Here is a 21,359-nt window from a genome sequence, read left to right on the forward strand (position 1 = left end):
TCTTATTTTTAGATTTTGGAGCATTGTTGTGAGGATTTGATTGCATTCAGTAGCAGTTAGTGAGGTCAGGATGTTGGATGTCACTACCACACCTTATCCGCAACTCATCCCTAAAGTACTGGATGGAGCACCAACCATCATTCCAGGGTATACTGTTCCACAGCTCAATGCTGGGGGGGGCTTTATACCCCTCTAGCCCACGCCTGGAATTTGGCATAGTGACAACAGGTTCATGTTTATCTGCTCCAGAGAGTCATTAGAATCTCAAATTATGTTATGAATTTGAATATTCAATCTTTTTGACTCATCACTAGGTAGTAGCTCATTGTGGTTTCTCATTGTGCTGCTAGCTCCACTGTGTTCATTGTATATTCCACTGTAGATAATTAGCTAATGAAGGCATTGTCAGCAGAGCCTGATGTGTAGCAGTTGTGCTAATTGTTTGTAGTGTGACATGCTTGTCTCTGACCCCACTGTCTCTTTGTGTTCTGGTCTTTAGCCTGATGACATCGGCCAGTCCCCGGTAGCTCCAACGTCAGACGGGGACAAGGTGGACCTGGAGGCATTCAGCGAGTTCACCAAGATCATCACCCCTGCCATCACGCGTGTCGTTGACTTTGCCAAAAAACTGCCCATGTTTTCGGAGGTGGGTTTTAAGCACTAGCTTTAGCACTATGGAATTTATGGAATATTGGGTTTGCATCACATCTGTGCATCTGTTACGTGTGCTGATTTGTTTACGACAACCTGGAAGTGAATTTGTGCAGTTCTGAAAATGCTGCTTGTGCAGCATGTTTGTATATTAACTCTGTGTTGATATGGATCTTTATCTGGATACGTTAGTATTATTGCCTTGTGTTTGCATCGGCCTAATTAGCTGAGAAACCGGTGAGCTGTTGCAATGCTGTTTGTCACTGTAATTGGTGGCATAATTGCTAATTGCTGTGCACATTACACACTGAACACAATCACCTACACAACAAACAACACAGTAATACTAACATTAAGACCTAATGAATTCTTTTTTATGGACTCATTGTTACTCACTCCATTTGGAGAAAGAGCAAATGACTGTCTTTTAAAGAGTGTCAAAGACAGACGGGTGTCTGTGTAGCTTGTGGGTTGTAGTCAGGTGACTAAAGACATGTGTGTGCGTGACTCTGGATCATTGAAATTTCCTGTCAGATGGGGGGGTGAGCATGTGTGTGTCTGTCTGAAAAACGCTATATATTAGTCGTTGCTCTGAAGCATTCTGTCCATATTTAGCGTGCAGCAGCACAGCTTAAACAGGGAGTGTGTACATTCTTGCCCCGTAGACTACACATCCCACCTATGGCAGATGCTTTGTTATTGTCTGCACACAGAATGTACACAGTTCTCCACACACTCTTGCCGAACAAGCCACAGGCTTAATGTTGGTGCTTGAAGTTTTTCTGAACTGAAAATTCCACAGCTCATATTTTATACTAAATGAGCTTATTTTTACAGTATATGCATGCGGTTTGCTCTGCATTCCATAATATCCACATCACATTAAATCACTGCGACCAAAACACAGTTATGTCTCTCTCTGCAGTCTTCCAAATGAGCACGCCTCACTCTGTTAGCTTTACTGTTTCAGTACGTTGCTCATTTGACAACATAAACAAAGCATTAAACAAGTAACTGGTAATACTGATGATGTACAAAAGTCAGTGATGTGTGTGTTTGTGTGTTGTGTGTGTTGTTACAGCTGCCTTGCGAGGATCAGATCATCCTGCTGAAGGGCTGCTGTATGGAGATCATGTCTCTTCGGGCGGCAGTGCGGTACGACCCAGAGAGCGAGACTCTAACGCTGAGCGGAGAGATGGCAGTAAAGCGAGAGCAGCTGAAGAACGGAGGACTGGGCGTGGTGTCAGATGCCATCTTTGATCTGGGAAAGAGCCTGGCTCAGTTCAACCTGGACGACACGGAGGTGGCCCTACTGCAAGCTGTGCTGCTCATGAGCTCTGGTGAGATTTTCTTCAGCAGAAATCAGACACTCCTGATCTGATGTTAAGTCCCAGTGTAGTCGGTTATCAATAGTTCTAATGATTAGTTACTAATCTAATGCTTCTGCTGTTAATCTGCTGTTTTGACTGGGATGAACCCATGATTTTCACCTGAAATACTTTTAAGTTTTATTTTTTCACATTGATTTTATAAACACAGAAATATGAGTTTCTACCCCTTATCCTTCTGTTCTGCTTGTGCTCCAGACCGCTCAGGCCTGACGTGTGTGGAGAAGATTGAGAAATGCCAGGAGACCTACCTGCTGGCGTTTGAACACTACATCAACCATCGCAAGCACAACATTCCCCACTTCTGGCCCAAGCTGCTGATGAAGGTGACAGACCTGCGCATGATCGGAGCCTGCCACGCCAGCCGCTTCCTGCACATGAAGGTGGAGTGTCCCACTGAGCTCTTCCCTCCACTTTTTCTCGAGGTGTTCGAGGACCAGGAGGTGTGAGTGCCGGGATGGAAGACAGTGAGAGAAAGAGAGCGGCAGGAACCTGCGCTTTTTTTTAAGATTCTTCACCCGACCACCTCTCTGCCCCCAAACAAACACACCCCCACCCCTCCTCCCCATGCGTCAAACTCACCAGCAGCAGCAGCAGCAGTGATGGCAGAGGCAGAGGCGGGGGTCCCGGTCAGGAAGGGGTTCATCTCTGGGGTTTTTTATTCTGCCTTTTTTTTGGTTGGTTTGTTTGTTATTTTACAGAATACTTAGTCCTCACTTCCTCCACCCTCACCCTCGATCCCCCACCCCCTGCCAGTCAACTGGTGGCCCTTCTGTCTCTGCGCTTTGTCTTAGACTGGTCTACCTGAACCTCAGCTGTGGACACATGAAAACATCACAACACACACACACACACACACACACACACACAAAAACACACACTCTAACCTCATGTAAGAACACTTAAGCAAACGTAACCCACACAGCGCACTACTCTCACACCAGCTTCTCAGAGCAGCTCTGTAGTGCAGAGCACTTGGCTGAGGCGCGTCTCTGTTTGGGCGGCTTGCCGCTATATGGTGACCTCAGGCTTCTGTAAACCAGTGGTCAACTGAGTTCGGTGGTTTAATAACCCTGGAACCACTAGAGACCACCCAGTGAATGTCTCTCTCTGAGACACTCTCTCGTCACATGACCGGATCAATGTTAGCTACCGTCGCATGATGTTGGAGTTCATCAAAGCTCGTCTGGAGCTAATCTGGAGCGACTTGAACAGACCTCATTACACTCAGACTAATTACAGTGAGCCTGTGTGCAGAGCGGGAGGATATTTCTGAACCAAATCAGGTGCTATATTTAAATGAAGCTTCTCGAAAGGATTTGGGCGTTTAGGAAATATGCCCTCCCTCAAACACACACACAAATATATGTACAAACATATACAGTTATTTCCTATGCAGACCATTTTAAATGTACTTGGTCTGCATTCAGTACACATTCAAGGCCACACACTCTCACACATTGCAACCCTGGTCTCTTAGTGTGTGGTTCTGCCTTGTCATTGCCTGGGTTTTCTGTGCCAGCACACAGGCCTGATCTGAATGATAATTGAGCCCTTCTGGCTCCTAGGAAAGACACTGCAGTACTCAGGAGGTGGCTCAGAGAGAGAGAGAGAGGACAGCTAAATGCAGGCTCACAAACCCAGGTCTCTAGAGAAAGTGAGAAATATAGGAAGTCTCCTTTTTTTATCCAGACCAGCTGAAAAGCACTGATTTAGTATTACGATCTTTCTAGGCCCAGTATACACACACACACACACTTACACACTTAAACACACCTCAGAAAACTCAAATGCCTCATTACTGTAAGCACTGTAGTGCTGTTGCCCTGAACACCCTCACAGGGCTTTGTGAGTTCAGTCCAGTCCCTGTGTGTTCTGCTACTGCTGCCCTGGGTGTGACACATGCACACACATACACACACAAACACACACATATACACATATAGTGATGGGCTTAGGCAGAGCAGGCTGGCGGACTGGCTGTTTTTGTTGTTGTTATTGTTATTCTCTATTTTTTATTTTTTTTTTTACCTCAATGTGGGCACACCTCTGGCTGTGGCTCCAAGACTGCCTCTGTGCTAACAGGCTCTACCTCACCTCTGGACACAGAGCAGCTACCGCACAGCCTCCTCCTCCCACACATGCGCACACACAAACACGTTACCTGCACATAAACACACACATACTCTCATATACTGACATATTTATGAGCAGGAACACACACACAAAAAAAAAACAATAGCAACATCTAGGATAAACACACAGACGTATAGACGGCGGGTCCCACCTCAGTGCTGTCCAAACATACACACAGATGCACACCACACCTTCCTCAGCTCTCGCTCTTGTTGGAATACCACTGTAGACAGGAGGGCCTACCATTTCCTCATCCTTAATCTGTCTGCTTTCACTCGAGTCCCTTCGTTCTGGGCTGAGAGGACAGTTCTGTTTGGGGGGGATTTCTTTTTTTGTTGTTTTTTTCTTCGTTTTGTTTGTTTCATTTCATCGTGGGACCAATTGTCACTTTGAAATCTGAAACCCCATTCCATTCCGTTCAAAACGGGAGCTAATCCGGTGGGAATGGACAGCGTGCGCACGAAAGAGCAACTGCTGTTGGCTCTGAAAACCAGCAGCAAAGAGGACTGTAGTGTTTTTGTAGTGGGAGAAGATGAAGATCCCACAGAGTGGCCAGGCTAAATCCAACACGACCTAGATTTCCTTAAAAATTCAGATCTCATGAATATCGAGCAGCAGTTTGGGAATATCTGTCCAAGGCAGAGTGAGGGGAAGCTGAGCTACATTTGTTTGAGGAAGAGGGGAGAAAAAGAGAGGGAGATGGAGGTGGGCAGGTGTACTTGGCCCTGTAAGCCTGAGTAGGCCCTCGTAGGCCTTTGGCAATGTTGGCCTCAGTAAAATCATACCAGCACCACCATTGAGGTGCCAGTGTCCCTGCCCAGCCCCCAGCAGAAGTAGTTTTTGCACTTAAGAAATAACTGTTTCCTCCCTTCCACCAAGTCTAATAGGAGCATACACATTCAACTGACATGCCCTTATCCCGAGGACACCCCCCTCCTCCCTCCTCCCCCAAGCACTCTGTCAGACAGAGGCCACACCTCCATGTGTTCTTCAGCACGCTCTCAGAGTCAGTATTAAAGCAAGACGTGACCCTTTTCTACTTCAAAAACCTAGCAACGCATCAGTACACATCACACACACTCTAACACACACACACACATGCATTTTTGTGTCCCTTCTGGGAGTCCTTTGCAGTGGTTGAGACAAACACCAAATGGAAAGGGGCCTCTCCCTTGTGAGACAAGGCTGGCCGCGGCCGTGCACAGACGGCACCACCTAGTGAATGTGAACCCGGTTTGCAGCGCGACGGACGAGAGCACGGAGAGCAGTTCTAGACCCCTGCCCTGAAAGTGAAGCAGGAATGCCCGATTTCTCGAAACAGCGAGTCGTGACTTTGAGAAAGGAGCGAATGAGTGAGAGAGCAGGCCCTCTTCCCTCTTCTGGAATGGACGATTGTCCAGGTTTGGCCCCGCCCCTTTCAGTGGAGATCCCCTGTAACCCCTCGCCTTCAGAGCAAGAGAAACCAAAACCCACACAGAGACCCTCGCCAGGAGCCGAAGATGGCGTTCCGTAGACGCGCACGCGTGGAATTCAGGCTTGGAATACGAGTGACGCGCCGAATCACCGCTGGTCACAGTGATGTCGATGGTTCTGATGTCTGGGTATGTGTGCGTAACGAGCAGGGGTTTACGATGCTGCTTTACCTTCTGAGTCTAATTTGATTTCAGAGAAACGAACTAGAAAAAAAGATATAACGAAGATATAACGAATTATAAACCCAGAACACGAAACTATAAAAAAAACTTTGAGACTTTGAAAGACTCCAGAACAAAGTTAAAAGCTTGGAGATTGAGTTTTTTTGTTTGTTTGTTTTTGTTTTTTTATCTCAGTGTTTTTTTTTTTGTTTGTTTGTTTGGTTGGTTGGTTTTTTGGCGCTTACCTGCTCTGTGTAAGAGAAAAGAACAGCCGTAGTCACTTTTTGACCATGCGTGCAGTGTAACTTAGGCAGAATTTCACCTCTTTTTCACCTCACGAATAGTTTGTATCCATAAGCCAACTGCTCTGTTTGTCTGTATATCTGTCCTATTGTCCGTCCTTTTATCCAGATGAATTTACAATGAACGAAAAAACAGGAATATTTTCATTTTTTTATATTTTTGTTTCCTTTTTTATGAAAGAAAACAGGAAAATAATGCAACAGAGACTGAAAATACAAAAAAAGAAAAGTAAAAAAAAAACTGAAACACAATCTACTCATACCTCACACAACACAAAACTCAAATGAACTTGGGAGGAGCGCTTGTCTGCGAGGCACTTGTTCAAGTGCATCAAATGCATGTATAGAGATGTACTCTGAGGTAAAAAAAAAACAACAACAACAACAAAAAACAAAAGTGCTTGGTGCACAGGAGTGTCTGTAGTAATCACAGACACACACAGTCCCCTTTCTTCATGTTTGAAAGCCAACTGAGCCTCTATTGGTTTAAGCTAAGCTAAGGCTGCTAAATCTGCTCCCAGCCTAGAAACGTCACTGGGGGAAGCAGGGGGCGTCCTCCCGGACTCGACTGGAGTGGGCGGCTCCATGCAGGATGGGTTCCGATGTGGCTGGAAGCCTGGAGAGGGAGCTATGTGTGTCTCTGATGGTGGAGAGTGCTTCATGGTATTGAATGTAGCTGACAGGACTGGGCTAGAACCGAGCCCAGCAACCAGAACCTCACTTCAGGTCACCAGCAGAGTGGACATTTGCTGTCAAAAAAAAAAAAAAAAAATTACGTTACAACGACAAACTGAGAATCTATTGCCCGCCTGCAAGGTGCAATACTTGTTCAGCTTTTGTGTTCTCCTTTTTTGTACTTTTTGTTTTCGTTTAGGGTTTTATTTTGGCCATAACAAGGTTGTAAATACAAAAAAAGAGAGAAAAGGATATTGAAAGATTAATTCAGTATATGCTAACCATATGCAACACTCACGTACTGGATGTGGAGAGGCCAGAAGGCAAAGCGTTTTCCACCACTTTGTAAAGTAAAACTGCATACGTAGCTGTGTAACCGCTTCATACATCTGTATGTGTGCTTGTGTGCACTCGCGAACACGCATGTCGACCCTTTTCACAAGAAAAAAAAAAGAAAAATATCGAATTGCCCCACCAAGTTAACGGCCTGACCCTGTGCCTCCTGTCCCTCATGAAGTGATGGCGAACGTACGTGCCCTCCAACCCTCATGCAAAGCAAAGAGTTGTTGTGGACCGTTTCTTAGTTTAGGATGATGCCTGTTCGTGTGGACAGATGGCGGGTGGGGGAAAGAAAGACGGATTGATGGAAAAGGGCCCTCTTGTGGGAGAGCCACCCCCAAATCCTCCAACAACCACCACCCCTTTATTAAGTCAGGCAAGGCAGATTGCCCATAGGCCTTGTAGGCTTGCCTCGCAAATGCCAATCAGATTGCACCAAACGAACCAAAACCTCAGACCCATCCATAACTCCAGTCTTGTAGAACCTGTGGTCCACGCGTCCACACTCACACACACACTCACACAGGCATGCCAGGAGGGAGGGCAAGGCTCGGGGAGTGTTTATTTTGGCTTTCAGCGATGTCTTTTGGTTCCTCTGCTTTTTTTATTATTATTATTTGGCAAGTGTAGATCATTGTTTAGTCCTCCTTAAGAAAAAACACACTTTGTAGCAAGATTGTCTATGCAAATGCCCTCCCTGCTCTTCTCACAGTCTGAGTGAGCCCACAGGCCTCTGTACCAACACTCCCCTTTCTAAACCCAGCAAGCCTCCACCTCCTCCTCCTCCTCCTCCAGCAGCAGCAGCAGCAGACTGGCTTAGCCCTCTTATGGCGCCTCTTATAACAGTAACTGCCTGTTAAGGTTCAGTTTAAGGTTCCGTCACATCATCCATTGTCAAGAGGCTGCTAAGAAGGCAGTGTGTAAATGTGTGTGTCTGTGTATGTGTGTTTGCGTGTGTGTGTTTGTGTGACCAGCGCTCTCATGTTTTGGTGGATCGGTTCTACCTAAAACAGAAAAAAGGAGTGGGTGGGTAGAGGGTGCAAATTTCGGCAATTTCAAGGCGTGAAATTGAAGAAGCAAAAAGCAAGATGTCGAGAAAACAAACAAAACTGCAAAGCCGCTCTTTATGAAAGACAGGCACGCCACAAGCCGGATTCTGTGTGTACGAAAGCAGAGGACGGCTGAATGTAGTTGAAGCAATGAAAGGGGCTGCACTCGAGACTCGAGAATTAAGGTGAAGTGTTTAATGGCCATGAGCAGCGCCTCTCTTGTGAGTGTAGTGCTCGTTAGCTGCCGGTGCCACTAGAAGTCAGCTTACAGCCAGATAGAGGAAAAAGAAAAAGCCAAGCTCCTCTACATGTGACACAGTTGCAGTCCTGCGTACAGTACAGGCAGACTGATGTAATTCAGTGTCACGCTCAAAATATCGATCGCAGAGGCCGCCTAGATCTCCCTGTCCTTTCTATTCAGCTTTAGCAACGATATTGAGAGAACCTTGAATTAACCAAATCAGCGAGTGCAATATGGTTACAAATAAATGACTAACAATTACCACCCTGGTCATGTGACCCTAAATCCTAGCATAATGTTAAACTTAGTTTGGGTGTTTTTTTGAGTTTGTGTGTGTCGGGGTGAATTAGCGTGAACGTATCCCAGTGCCCAAGTGTGTGCTTCTGAAATGCACCCATCCATGAGAGTGTGCAAGGAGAGCAAGATGATGTCCACTCCATACCTGTTATCAGTGAGACTGGAAAACAAAAAAAAGAAAACTATTGAAGGATTCTCTCAGGTATAAAACAAAAATAAAAAAGTATAACAAGCATTTTTTTTTAATAAATGATGAAAATCTCGAGCCACTGCCATTTTGTTAGCTCATCATTCTTTGCTCTCTGAGTGGAGGTTATGCTTTGTGTTTGTGTCCAGTGTCTTTATCTTTCCTTATTCCATCATTTGTCATGAGCTATCTGTCTGTCTACCTAGCTACCTACCTATCTCCCACAACCTCTCCTCTAAGTGGGCCTACTTCATTGACATGTGATCTGGTCTTATGAAAAGTACAATCTGCCCAGCCAACATGCAAATGTGGGGCTCAAATGGGTGGAACGTGGGCTCGGTGGGTTCTGAGTGGGTTTGTACACGTGTTGTTACTGGGACACAGTTAGACATCCCATATGGGCTCCAAAGGCCCACCTTAATCTCATTTGGGTCCCTGCTCTATGAGTTAGAACCAGTTGGACACCAGTTCCATGACTTCTGCTCTTAAATGTACCTACATGCATATACCAAGACACACACTTCACTACTATTTGTATATGAAATCCAACCAGACAGTGGGTGTTAGCATATTTTGGCAGATTGTTCCTGTCTCTACCCATCATGGTAAAGGTTTTATCACACCTGCAGTATAAAGTCCATCAGCTTGTATTAAGCTTTTCCTTCCATCATTGTTCTGCTCCTCTGTTCACCAACCAATGCTGTTTTTTTATAGAGCTAAAAAAAAGCAATGCTTCTGTTGACGTATTGAAAGCTTTGTGTTGTTTTACAGGTTTGTATGTCGTGCGTTTGTGCATGTGCAGTGTGTGTATGTGTCTGTGTGTGCGGGCATGTGTGATTGTGGTGGTGGTTTCTGTGTTCCCATTGGTTGTTTGGCAGGACCCTTCGCTGACAGATCCTCTTGTTCCTTTCCCAAGCACCTTTCGAGGCCAGAGATTGCTGTACAAAGCAGAGATTTGCAATAGACCTCACTCTGGGGAGGAATGTAGCTAGTGACATGGAGTAGATGGTCCTAGAGAAGAGCCAGTCGCAGTTAAAGTCCCAGTAATGACTCTGAGGTCTGGCTTTTAAGAGAAGCGCTAATGATTTTCCATGTGCTAATGGAAAACATTTCAGGTCTCTTCTCGTTTCACTCTCTTGCACTCTGTCTCGCTCGCTCTTTCTCTCTCTCTTTCATAGGTTTCTATACAGCAGTTGTTATTGATCGTGTCCGGTGCAGTTCCGATCTGGCGTTGCACTGTGACATGTATCGATGCTTCATATGCACGTTTATGCAATGGTACCAAAAGCATTTTTGAAAAGTTGGAGCACCAAAGGCCTGTTGCTTGCACTCGGAGTTCAGCCAGAACTCTAGCGAGCCTAGTAATGCAGTATTTAGAGAAGTTAGTTTGTACACCACTGGTATTTGTGTCCAAAAGATGGAGGACACTTTTCGTAGTGCTAATCACCCCTCCTCTTCATTATGGCAATAAAGACCAGCCGATAAAGAGCACACTGTGTCGGGAGCTTTACTTGGTGATGTGCTTTTTAAGCGTGGACGCTGGCTGATCGCGCACAGTGACACGACTGAATGATGGCCAAAATTAGGCCGCAGGGTTGGTGGCCTAGTGGATCAGAAGTGTTTTAGAGTTTAGCCCTTTAGCCAGATGAGATGGGTTGGCGTTTTTGTGCTTCGACTATGTTACAGTGGTGTCTTTACTTTTTGATATTTTCCACTTCGCTATCAAACCGGAGGAGAGCAGGATTTGCCTAGACAGCAAGGAATGTATGCAAATGCTGATGCAAATGTGAGCAAATGTATTTAGCCATGGTTGAGAGATTATTAGATTATTATGCAGGAGAGTAGTTTTAGAAGGCCACGAGGGGGGAGGGGAGGGGGGGTTCTGTGTGGTTTGCGTAGTAGTGTGTAAATCACGTAAAGCTATAGCTATAAACACTTATGCAATGTTTGTCAGGTTTGAAACTGTGTGCTGTGGATTTGGGCTTGCTCAGGTTTGATCTTTAAGGCCTCGGAAGGTGCTAACCCCTCTTCCCTCTCCACCTTCCCTCCCCCAAAATCCCCACCAAACACCTCCTTCTGTGCTCCTCAGATTGATGCATTATTGTCTAGGCTTTTCTCCAGCACCTCATGGACATGTTCCTTCCTAGCATGCTGACTCGCTCTGAAGCTGCATAGATTTTCCCTGCATGGAAAGCTTTAGTCACAGTGTGAGATTTGGCCAACAGCCAGAAGGGGTGTCAGGGGGCGGGGCAGTGAATGAAATAATTCAATCAATAGATGGGGATTGCGGATAATTGGCTTTTTGAAATGCTGCCAAATTCCTCAGTTCAGGTGCAACCTGAAGGGTTTTTGTCTAAAATCCTAAAATCCTCCCTCTGATTTTTCTTTTGCTCTCTCTCTCTCTTTCTCTCTAACGTTTGACCACTCCCTCTGAAGTTACTACTCTTCGGGGTCCGGGTTCGCATAGCAGAGCTCCCATGTGCTCTCCAAGAGCCTTGGAGAACGCACTAGAAAAGACACAAAATCAAACTCGAGCAGCTCTTCCTGTCTGTATCTCTGAGTCTCTGTTTTCTCTCCCTGTTGGTTTCTTGTTACGTGGTGTTTTCATGCAGGTCTCCTCTGTTATTGTCCTTTCTTTGTTTTTCTCCTTTCGGGGACAGTGTTCACACAGCGAGTTTTGTGGTTCTGATTCCAAAAGTGATTCCAAACTACCAACAACCAGCAGTGAACAAGCGAAACCTATGGCAAACACTGTAACTACCATTACTACTTCAACTAATACTAGCCTACTACTACTGTTCGGACGTTTTTGAATTCTTACTCTTTCTTTTTATTTTCTTTGTTTTCTTTGTTGTTGTTTTTTGTCCTCACTCCTCGGTCCAAGTTACTAGCTTCACTGTGATCGCTGAGGCGGCTGGAAAAAAATCAAGGCGTGTTCTTCACAGTCATTCAGGGGTCCTTACCAATTACAAGCTCAGGTCAGGAGTCAGCTCACAGGTGATTAGTTGGAAGTGGTGGGAGAGCGTTCGTGTTCTAGGAGGATGCGGCATCTCTAATAGCAGCCAGTAGAAATCCCTATAAAACCACAAAGGATTGAATGCAGATCTTTGAGGGCTGTAGTAGACTCTCCTAGGACACCATTAAATAACTGGCCATAGATGTAGCCAACAAACGAAGCATCTGAGCAGAAATTACGACGTGATGACGCTAAGCTGCAGCGACGGCCAAATGCAAGCTTGCAGAGTTGCAGCATCAAGCAATCATGATGGAGTGTAGGTCGCTCGCTCTGAAGGAGTCTAGTACACTAAAAGCTCTGGTGGTCCTCACCAGGACGAACGAGGGTGAGAAGCAGCCGCAGCGAATGAACGTATTTATGTCCCAGTGTCCTGGAGAGCAGTCCAGGAATTAGAATTCCCACTAAGCGCAGGCCTACAGAAAGGACATAGGAACACACTAGGACGGCTATATGCAAGCTCTGGGCAAAGCATACACAAATGCACACACTCACACACACACACACACACACACATACAGTCTCAAAAAATGTACACACACACACACACACAACACCTCCGAATATTTACTGTGATCTCCTCTCACACCACCCACTCCACCCACCTCCATCACCCTGACTACCACCACCCCTCCCTTCCCACCTCTACATCCACCCTTTCCTCCAATAAGAGTCCAGTGGGTGGTGTGATGTCAGGTTTTTGTGGTGGGCTGCTTACGACAGGTCCAGACAATCAGCGTGTTTGTAAATGTCAGTGTGTGATTTTCCAATTCTTTGTTTATGGTCAGGATTTTAAAGGAAGATATTTTTATGGTAATTGTCGCTGGTCTATTTTACTATATATTTATGTAATAAATATGTGACTAAATTTACATCCCGGACTCTCTGGTCTGTTATTGACGCCTCCGCTCCCCCCTCTGCATTTACGTTGTTTTTTGTTTGTTTGTTTGTTTGTTTGTTTGTTTTGGTTTGGTTTTTTTGAGTTTGCTGGACTTTGCTTGGGGTTTAGGATTGGGTTGTTGTGGTACTTGGTCAGGATGTTGGCCATTTCACCAAGTATCTACACTAAGCTCTAATATTCATAACCCACTTATTAATGATTCCATCCACCCTCTGCCAACACACACCGTGCCAAGCTGACGGAAAAGTATGAGATAAACCCCAGTGTTGAAGGAGAAACTCCAGTTTGCCCACCATACAGGCCTTTGGCAGAAGAAAAGGCGCTTGTGGTCATCGTTGTCATGGAGCCAGCACGTCCAACCCAGACAGTCCACAGCTCCTGGGCCTGAGTCTCCACATTTCCACACTCCGTGCTTTGCGCTATGGATTTATTATATTCTACATTATATAATGTGTATATTATATATCCACTCGTCCAACCTGTCTCCACTTACCCTTTCTCACGCTGGGACTGTCTTTCTTGTGGGAGCTGCTCTCCAGTGCATTTTACAACTGTACATTTTTTATGACGCTTGTCTGATCACCACGTGTAACTCCTGCAGTTTGATTTGCTAAAGTCATTAAAGACTTCTTTTTAATGGGGGGGGGGTCAGTTCCAGTGCAGAGAAGTTTGTTCTGCCTAGCACATGTTCAAGTGCTCTTGGAGCCCTGGCGGCATCTCTTAATCTGAGCTGAAGAGGCTGTAAAAATCTTTACACTCGGCCCTAAATTAACAAGAGCGATATAACAAACGAGCACAAATTGGATTATATTGAATTGCTGAAGGAGAACGGAAGGTCAGCCAAGTGAGGGTGAAGCTGGTCACGCTCTGACTGAATGTTGCCCTCTGCTGATAGAGATCATGAACTTTCAGAGTCGTGGGCATGTTTTGTTACTGTTCGGGTTATACTGGGATGGTGGAATTGATCATAGATCAGAATTCAAATGGGGAATATGATATTCGAGTTGATATGAAACGTTTCAGTCCCTTAAGAAATGTTCAGTGCACAGTTCTTTAAAGTAAAGCTGATGTGAGGGTAAAGATCCTGTTGGAAGTTTTAGTGCCTCCACATACAGTCAGGTCCAAAAGTACAGAGACACATTTGCTTGTCATTTTGCCTCTGTATCTGACCTCAGTACATTTGAAGGAAACCAGTCAAGATGCTACTAAGGTGCAGAATTCAAGGGCTTTAACAGAAATATTGCTAACTAATCATTTTGGAATTGGCAGCCCTTTTTAGGCTCAGAAGTAGTTATAGTGTATATATATATATATATATATCATTTTTTACTTGGATCCATTTATAGTCAGTAAAAACCACCAAAAGCTAGCTTTCTTCTGCTGAGATTCTTTGCCAGTCCAAAATTTAGAAATATTCAGCTGCTGCTTGTGGGCCTTTCTGCTTCAGCTTTGTCTGTGAAGTGTTCGGTAAAGTGAAAAGCTGGTCTGTTGGTTTGGACGTTAACTGTCGTTTAGAACATTCAATTTCTTTACCCTCAGAGGCTCTTGGGTTTCTTTCACAATATGTTTTGGGTCATTATCCATCTCTACTATGAGGTGCCATCCTATCAGTTTTTCATCCTATCATACATGCCCATGCCAGAACAGTGCCTCCACCATGTTTGACAGATGACATATTGCGTACCACATCATCAAAAGAGGAAGAACGCTTCTTTTCCTTCTCAGTGCTAAACATCTTGGTTTTATGTGTCCAAATAATCTTGTTTCAGGTCCAGGCGATCTTTTTAGACAGTTTCTATCAGTCAAACCTAGCCTTCTGTTCTTGAGTGTTAGCAGTGGATTGCATTGGGAAACAAGCTCATTCACATTCATATTAACATAACACTGTAGACTTCCAGGCCTTTTTCTGTTGCTGAGCTTGCCAGTGCATTCCTTCTTTTTAAGCTCAATCATGACCTCCTTCATTGCATTAACACCTCCTTGGGGCACTGGAGGGAGCTCCCATGGACATCTAGCAAATGCAAATTGAACTCCTGACTTGATCAGATGAACTCCTGACTTTTTATGTTTAATTTGTCAATTTGTCAAATAACAAGAGAATAGTTTTAACATTATGTGTGTTACGGTTAATGTTTCACTGCTTATCAGATAATTGTCTAATTACTTTTGAACCTGTGAAAATGGAGGTACTATGTTGATTCCTAACTTGTTAATGCAGTATTTTAGTGAAACACCTAGAATTAAGTATTAAGTTCAGCCACATCTTGATGGCTTCATTCCAAACCCATTAGCTGGTGTACTGAGGAAAAATTGCCACTGTCTAAAATACTTATGGACCTGACTGTACCTTAACGGTTCTGGGAAGGTTCCTTATAATGGTGGGAAACCTTTTAATTATGAGAAGGTTTTTAAATCTGTATTATCCTTAACTTTCTTGTAGCCTCATAAAGACGTACGTTTTATTTGACAGTACATTCTACAGTCAGTAACTACACCCAAAAAACGGCCTTAGTTATTCTCACATTGTAGTGGAGAATGCAGGCCTGGATCCGTTAATGGTTCTGTGAAGTTCAGGAGGTTAAAAGGTTCTTCACATGTATCCATATGGCACTAATCAGCATGTTTTTTTGGGGTGGCACATCAAGTGTACCTTAACACCAACGTTGTCTGTCAAGTTACACAATTTTGACAAAGTTTCATTATATTCATGTGGAAATGAAACCGATCAGCCATAACTTTAGTACCTGTCTAATATTAGCATTGCTTAATATTGAGTAATGATCCTGTTCCCAATTCACCATTTCTTCCTTCTTGGACCAGTTTTGGTAGGTACTGACCACTGCATACCAGAAAAACCCCACAAGACCTGCCTGATCCAGACGTCTAGCCATCACAGTTTGGTTCTTATCAAAGTGGCTCAGATTCTTATGCTTGACCATTTTACCTGCTTTTATCACCTTCAAGAGTGGACTAGTCACATGTTGCCTCAGACATCCACCCCTTGACAGATGATGTATGTAGATGAAGATAATCAATGTTTTTCCCTTTTCACCTGGTCCTAATGTTATGGTGGATTGTTGTATATATTTTTGATGAATTGGTGTATGTGAGCATCTGAAGGAAATTCAAGCAAATGAAATGCATCACTTCACTGTAATTTGATGAATGCATATCTGGGAAGAAATAGAAATGTGTGTCCGTCTGTTATATCGTTGCTATCCTGTCTTCTTCCTGAACTGATCCCTTCCATTGCGTTTGGAATGGTGCTTCTTCAACCCTAATGACCGTATCAGTGGTCACTACAGAGAGTGTGCTGACTGACTGTACTCTGGCAGCGTAGCGGTCAGCTTGATTCCCCATGTGGGCTAAAGCTGTTGTGTAGATCATGAGCTCATAAAGGCAGCTTTCCAGCCAGCCAATCAGAACGCAGCATGCTAGTCCTGCCTCCATACCCCTCCTTTCCTGACACTGCTTGCGTCTTCCCCACCTCACGCTCTCTCTCTCTCTCTCTCTCCCGCTCCCCTGCCCTTGACTACGCTCTCTCCTTACATGATCTCTTTCTAATTTGCCGCGTGTCCCTGTATTCAGCAGGATATTGTAGCACTCGTGAGCAGGCAAGCATCACAAGCAGCTGTGCGGTTGCTGGTTGCTTCTGCCCACACACTCCCCCACTATTCAGTGAGCAGGTACCACACCATCCCCTGGTGCTGTTTAGTGAAGTAAAAAGGATTAGGAGTTTTTTCTTTTTCTGAAGGACTAAATGAATGTTCATCTGAATTAAATAAATGTTGCTGGACTGGACTGGAGGACACTAAATAACACCAAGCTTAATATCCTGAAACTGGTTCCTAAAAAATTCTTCCTGGATATGTAAAAGAAGGGAACTCTTAGTGATTTCTACATTAAAATGAGTCCAATTATCTTTTTTATTAAATGAAATTAATGTTATGGGGGGGTTATGGACAGGTGGGTCAGGGGAAAAAAATCCACAAAGAAACAAAATGTAAATCTGTAATGGAATTTGCCATTGTTAATGCACAATTACTTCTTAATTGTTAATAATTTTCTCACAAGCAAATGTTTTCAAGAGAATTTGTTTGGCCTTGATTAAATTGGAAGTCAAAAATCGTAAAGCTCACTGATGCCTGCAAGGGAAGACTATTAGGAAATGCATCAAATGGCCTCCAGCTCGCAGGTTTTACTGTCCGAAATGTCATTAAGACATGCCAGTTAGGTGGAACTGGGGTAGTCACTGTAGGATCTGGAAGACCAGAAAAACCCTTAGCTAGAACTTCATGGATGCTGTCCAGAAATCCCCATATAACAACCCTGCTGAAAAACCCAGCTCAAGTTATTTCCAGCTGTTTTTTTAGATGGTCTAAGCTGGTCTTTAATGGTCAAGGTGGTTGGAAATCTGGTCAGCATAGAGTATGATGACATACTCTATGCTGGAATGCCAGCTAGTTAACCAGCTCTTGACCAGCTAGTGTATGTTGGATTGGATTTTGGTCATGCTGGTCTACAACTGCTTGTTCAGGTTCATATCATGCCTATTGACCAGCTTAACCTCATATTGCTCTTTTATGAATATATATTTGTGTTATATCTCTGTAAATATTTTATAATTTACTTCATCTAGGTTATTTTATTTGAGTTTAAGCGGTATCTTCTTTGCTCATCTTATTTTCTATATTCTAGCTTCTTTTCTATCCTGTTGTTTCATGTGAGCGGACAGTTATTGAAGCATTTCACTGCTAGTTGTACTGTGTATAACTATGTATGTGACAAATTTCAAAATAAACAGAAAGGAAAACATACCCTATGCTGGTCAAGAGCTTGAGCTGGCCAGGCTGTTTTTATTTTCCTCAGAAGGGAGTAAAGGACATGGAGAAAGGTGTAGGTAACACAGTAGAGTTGATACACTGTTCTACTGTGCAGCATTGCTGGCACAAACATGATCTGAATGGATGAAAAGGAAGCCAAAAGGAAAACCTTACCTGGAACAACCTGCTGTGGACTGATGGAGTTACAATTGGGCTCTGGTCACACTTCCCAAATCTATATTTGGAGAAAATTATGGCTGCATTTTATTTAAAGAAGCCTTTACCAACTGTTAGTATAAAGACCTTCAATGCTTGGGGTAGGGTGGCAGCCCAGTAGCTGTCCACTGACCTGCATTGATTATCAGCAACATTAGATTTTATATGTTATATGGTTCCCTTGAATATGTGGTATAGTCATTGAACAGCAGAGATATATGAATAATGCTCACTGGCTCTATACAGTACGAGTACGCTACTCTACTGGACGAATGAATGGGGAGAATGCAGGCTTTTTTGAGTGCAGTGACTCCCCTCTCCGCTTGCTTGCAAACAATCAGAAAAGAATTGATTCTGACAGCAGTCCCCTCTCTCTCTAGCTTGCTCACTCACTCACACACACACAGACACACACACACTCACTCATTTAGAACTGCGTACATGAAAAGCCCCTTACGTAAGAGCCTTCCCCTCCAATCCGCGAGTCCTTGGCTCCACTTGCATGGGTCAGGCGAGGACATGCAGGCAGAGAGCAGTGTGTAGCAGAGTGTACTGACTGAGCCTGTACTGGAACATGGGTAGTTACAGGGGCAGGGCTGGAGGCTACAGAGGATCAGAGACTTCAGAGAGCTCAGAACTTTTATGCCATGTGGGAGAAATAAAAGGAGGCCATGAAGGCCCACTACAGGGGAACGGGGGGCAGCTTTCAGTCAGACTGTCCAGAGAGAAGAGAGAGAGAGAGAGAGAGAAATTGTGGTTCAGACAAAAAAAGAGGGGACACCAGTGCTCAGAGGTCTGCTGTCACAGTTTTGCAGCTGTGAGGGGTGCTGACCACGAGGAGACCCAGTATGGGGCACGTGTTCCCTCTGTTGCCCTCTGCTGAGAGAGATCAGTATGCTTTAGAGACCAGAGCTTAGGCCTGGGGGAGCCTGGAGGGGCCTAAAGGGGAGTGAGAATATGAGGGCAGAGAGACTGCAGGAGGGCAGGGTGGATCTAGGGCCGGGTGGCAAGAATAGAGGGTTATACAGGGACGGGCAGGATATACTCTCTGCTCCTGTTATATCACGCCTGCATCCTCTGCCTCTGTGCTCTTACATAATGCAGAGAGAGAGAGAATGACTAGGAGAGAGAGGGAGCGAGCTACAGACTGCCCCTTTCCCTGCAGCCACGGTGCTAAAGCTCAGTCTCTAATCCGCTTATGGTGGCTGTCGTTAGGTTGAGAAAGGCCCTACATGTACACTCAATGCAAAGCCGTCTAAACGGTCATGGGAATAGAACAGCTTTGGTTGGCTATGTAGAAAGTAGTGATGGCTCGGAGCTTGAAAAGTAGTTAAGTACTGTTAAGCGAGTACTGTTGCCTAACCTGTAGCAGCAGGCCTGCTAGCTCAGAAAACTATGCCAATTTAGAAATATTTATGGTCAGCTGTACTTCTGTGTGTTAAAGGAAAGTTACTGGACATCACACACAAATCCCAGGCGCCCCGGAGGCTGCAATACGCTGCCATGCAAACAGTTACTTTTCTAATGTTGGCATTTCTATACTGAGTGTGAAAGCCTACTCAGTTGTGAAAGCCTTTGCAGATTTTTCCTCTGCACACGTTTGTACAGAGTTTCGGAGGTACATGAACTGTACACTCATGGTACACTCATGGACTGTGCAACTTGAGCCCCATCTAGTGGTTTGATGAAAGGCTGTTTCATTATAAGCAGGAGGGGAGTCACACACTCTTAAAAATAAAGGTGTCTTGGATTAGATGAGTGGACCTGAGAAAAGCCTTTAGAACCTTTATTAGAACCTTTATTTTTTACTAAATGCTAAAAAGACATTTACAATTCTTTAAAGAACAATTCACTGAATGCTTCTATGGAATCATTTCTACCATTTTGGAGTGGTCATTTGATGATCCTTACATGATTAATAAATGCTTTATAGAGTATCAGTAACGCATCAACAGTAGCAGCAGTGAAGCCTCTGAATACACAAATATGCAAATATCTTGAAGATGGTCTGTTGATACATTACTGACATTCAATAGATTTACAGTTGCTATGCTGCATCAAGTAGACTTAATATTTTACATCAATTAGACAAATCCTAAACTTGCCATATCCAAGACCCTAAGCCTTACCTGGGTCCTAATCCTTACCTTTGCCCAAAACCTAATCCTAACCCTCAACCGGGCTGTAACCTTAAACTCAGTGCAAAATCTAACCCTATCCCTAACCCTAATCTTAATCTCAACCCACAACCTAACCCTGGTACTATTCCTAACTTTAATCCCAACCCAAAACCTAACCCTGGCCCTATCCCTAACCTTAATCTCAACCCAAAACCTAACTCTGGTCCTAACCCTAACCTTAATCTTAACCCAAAATCTAACCCTGGCCCAATCCCTAACCTTAATCTCAACTCAAAGCCTAACCCTGGCCCAATCCCTAACCTTAATCTCAACTCAAAACCTAACCCTGGCCCAATCCCTAACCTTAATCTCAACTCAAAACCTAACCCTGGCCCTATCCCTAACCTTAATCTCAACCCAAAACCTAATCCAAGCCCTAATCCTATCTTTAATCCTAGCCTTTAACTCAACCCAAAACCTAATCCTAACCCCTCATCCGGGCTCTAACCTTAACCTCAACCTCAGCCCAAAGACTAATCCTAGCCCTCATCTGGGCTCTAACCTTAACCTCAACCCAAATCCTAATCCTAACCTTAACCCCTAATCTCACCGTAATCCAGTTAAACTCCAGTTCCAGACTGGTGTCAGCAGCAGATCTGTGGATGAGGATGTTGAGATGGTCTGTTTTAGACATGTTGCCAACAATCACAGCTTGCACACACTTTATTTGTAGCAACTAAAATGTTTAGATTTTTGTTTGGGGGATTTCACCACTTTTCCTTGCAAAAGGCTTCTAGTTCTGTGAGAGTCTTGGGTGACTTGCCCGCACTGCTCCGATCCAAGGTCTAGCCACAGATGTTTGTTGATGTTTAGCTTGGGGGACTGTGAGGGCCATGGCAAAACCCTCAGCTTGCATCATTTTTTGAGGTTAGCCACTGTGGATAAAATTGTTGTGATGTTACATGGAAGGAACTCCTTCCAGTAAATTTCTGTAAGTGTGTTTTCTTCTTGTGTGTGTATGTGGTCCACTGTGAGCGCTGCTGGTTGTAGAGTCTGACGGCAGCAGGAAGGACCTGCGGTACAACTCTTTCACACGCTTGGGGTGAAGCAGCCTGTCACTAAAGGAGCTCCAGCATGGATGCCAGCTTGGCTATCATCCCCCTGTCTCCCACCACCTGCACTGGGTCTAAGAGGCTTCCCAGAACAGAGCCGGCCCTCTTTCTAAGTTTGTTCAGTCTCTGCTTGTCTGCTGTTGAGATGCTACTGCCCCAGCAGACCACTCCAGAAAAGATGGCAGATGCCACCACTGTGTCGAAGAAAGTCCTCAAATGACCTCAATCTCTTCAGTAGGTAGAGTCTTCTTCTAATGAAATTCTGCTCCTTTCTT

The 21,359-nt window shown here is 44.5% G+C and overlaps 1 protein-coding gene across 5 annotated transcripts in view; it reads left to right on the forward strand.

Annotated features, from left to right (window-relative positions):
* The window catches only part of thrab (thyroid hormone receptor alpha b), a 179,486-nt gene that overhangs the window by 151,453 nt on the left and 6,674 nt on the right, over positions 1-21,359 (forward strand). For 4 of the 5 annotated variants that reach the window (XM_072667335.1, XM_072667334.1, XM_072667336.1 and 1 more), the window contains 3 exons: positions 500-646; positions 1,733-1,991; positions 2,238-12,784. In XM_072667335.1, the coding sequence (XP_072523436.1) occupies positions 500-646; positions 1,733-1,991; positions 2,238-2,488 (657 nt within the window). In that variant the 3' untranslated portion in view covers positions 2,489-12,784. Of the gene's footprint in view, positions 1-499; positions 647-1,732; positions 1,992-2,237; positions 12,785-21,359 lie in introns of those variants that run through there. The other variant, XR_011978210.1, reaches the window with a different exon arrangement.

Source organism: Salminus brasiliensis, chromosome 22 (genome assembly GCF_030463535.1).
Source record: "Salminus brasiliensis chromosome 22, fSalBra1.hap2, whole genome shotgun sequence".
Lineage (NCBI taxonomy): Eukaryota > Metazoa > Chordata > Actinopteri > Characiformes > Bryconidae > Salminus > Salminus brasiliensis.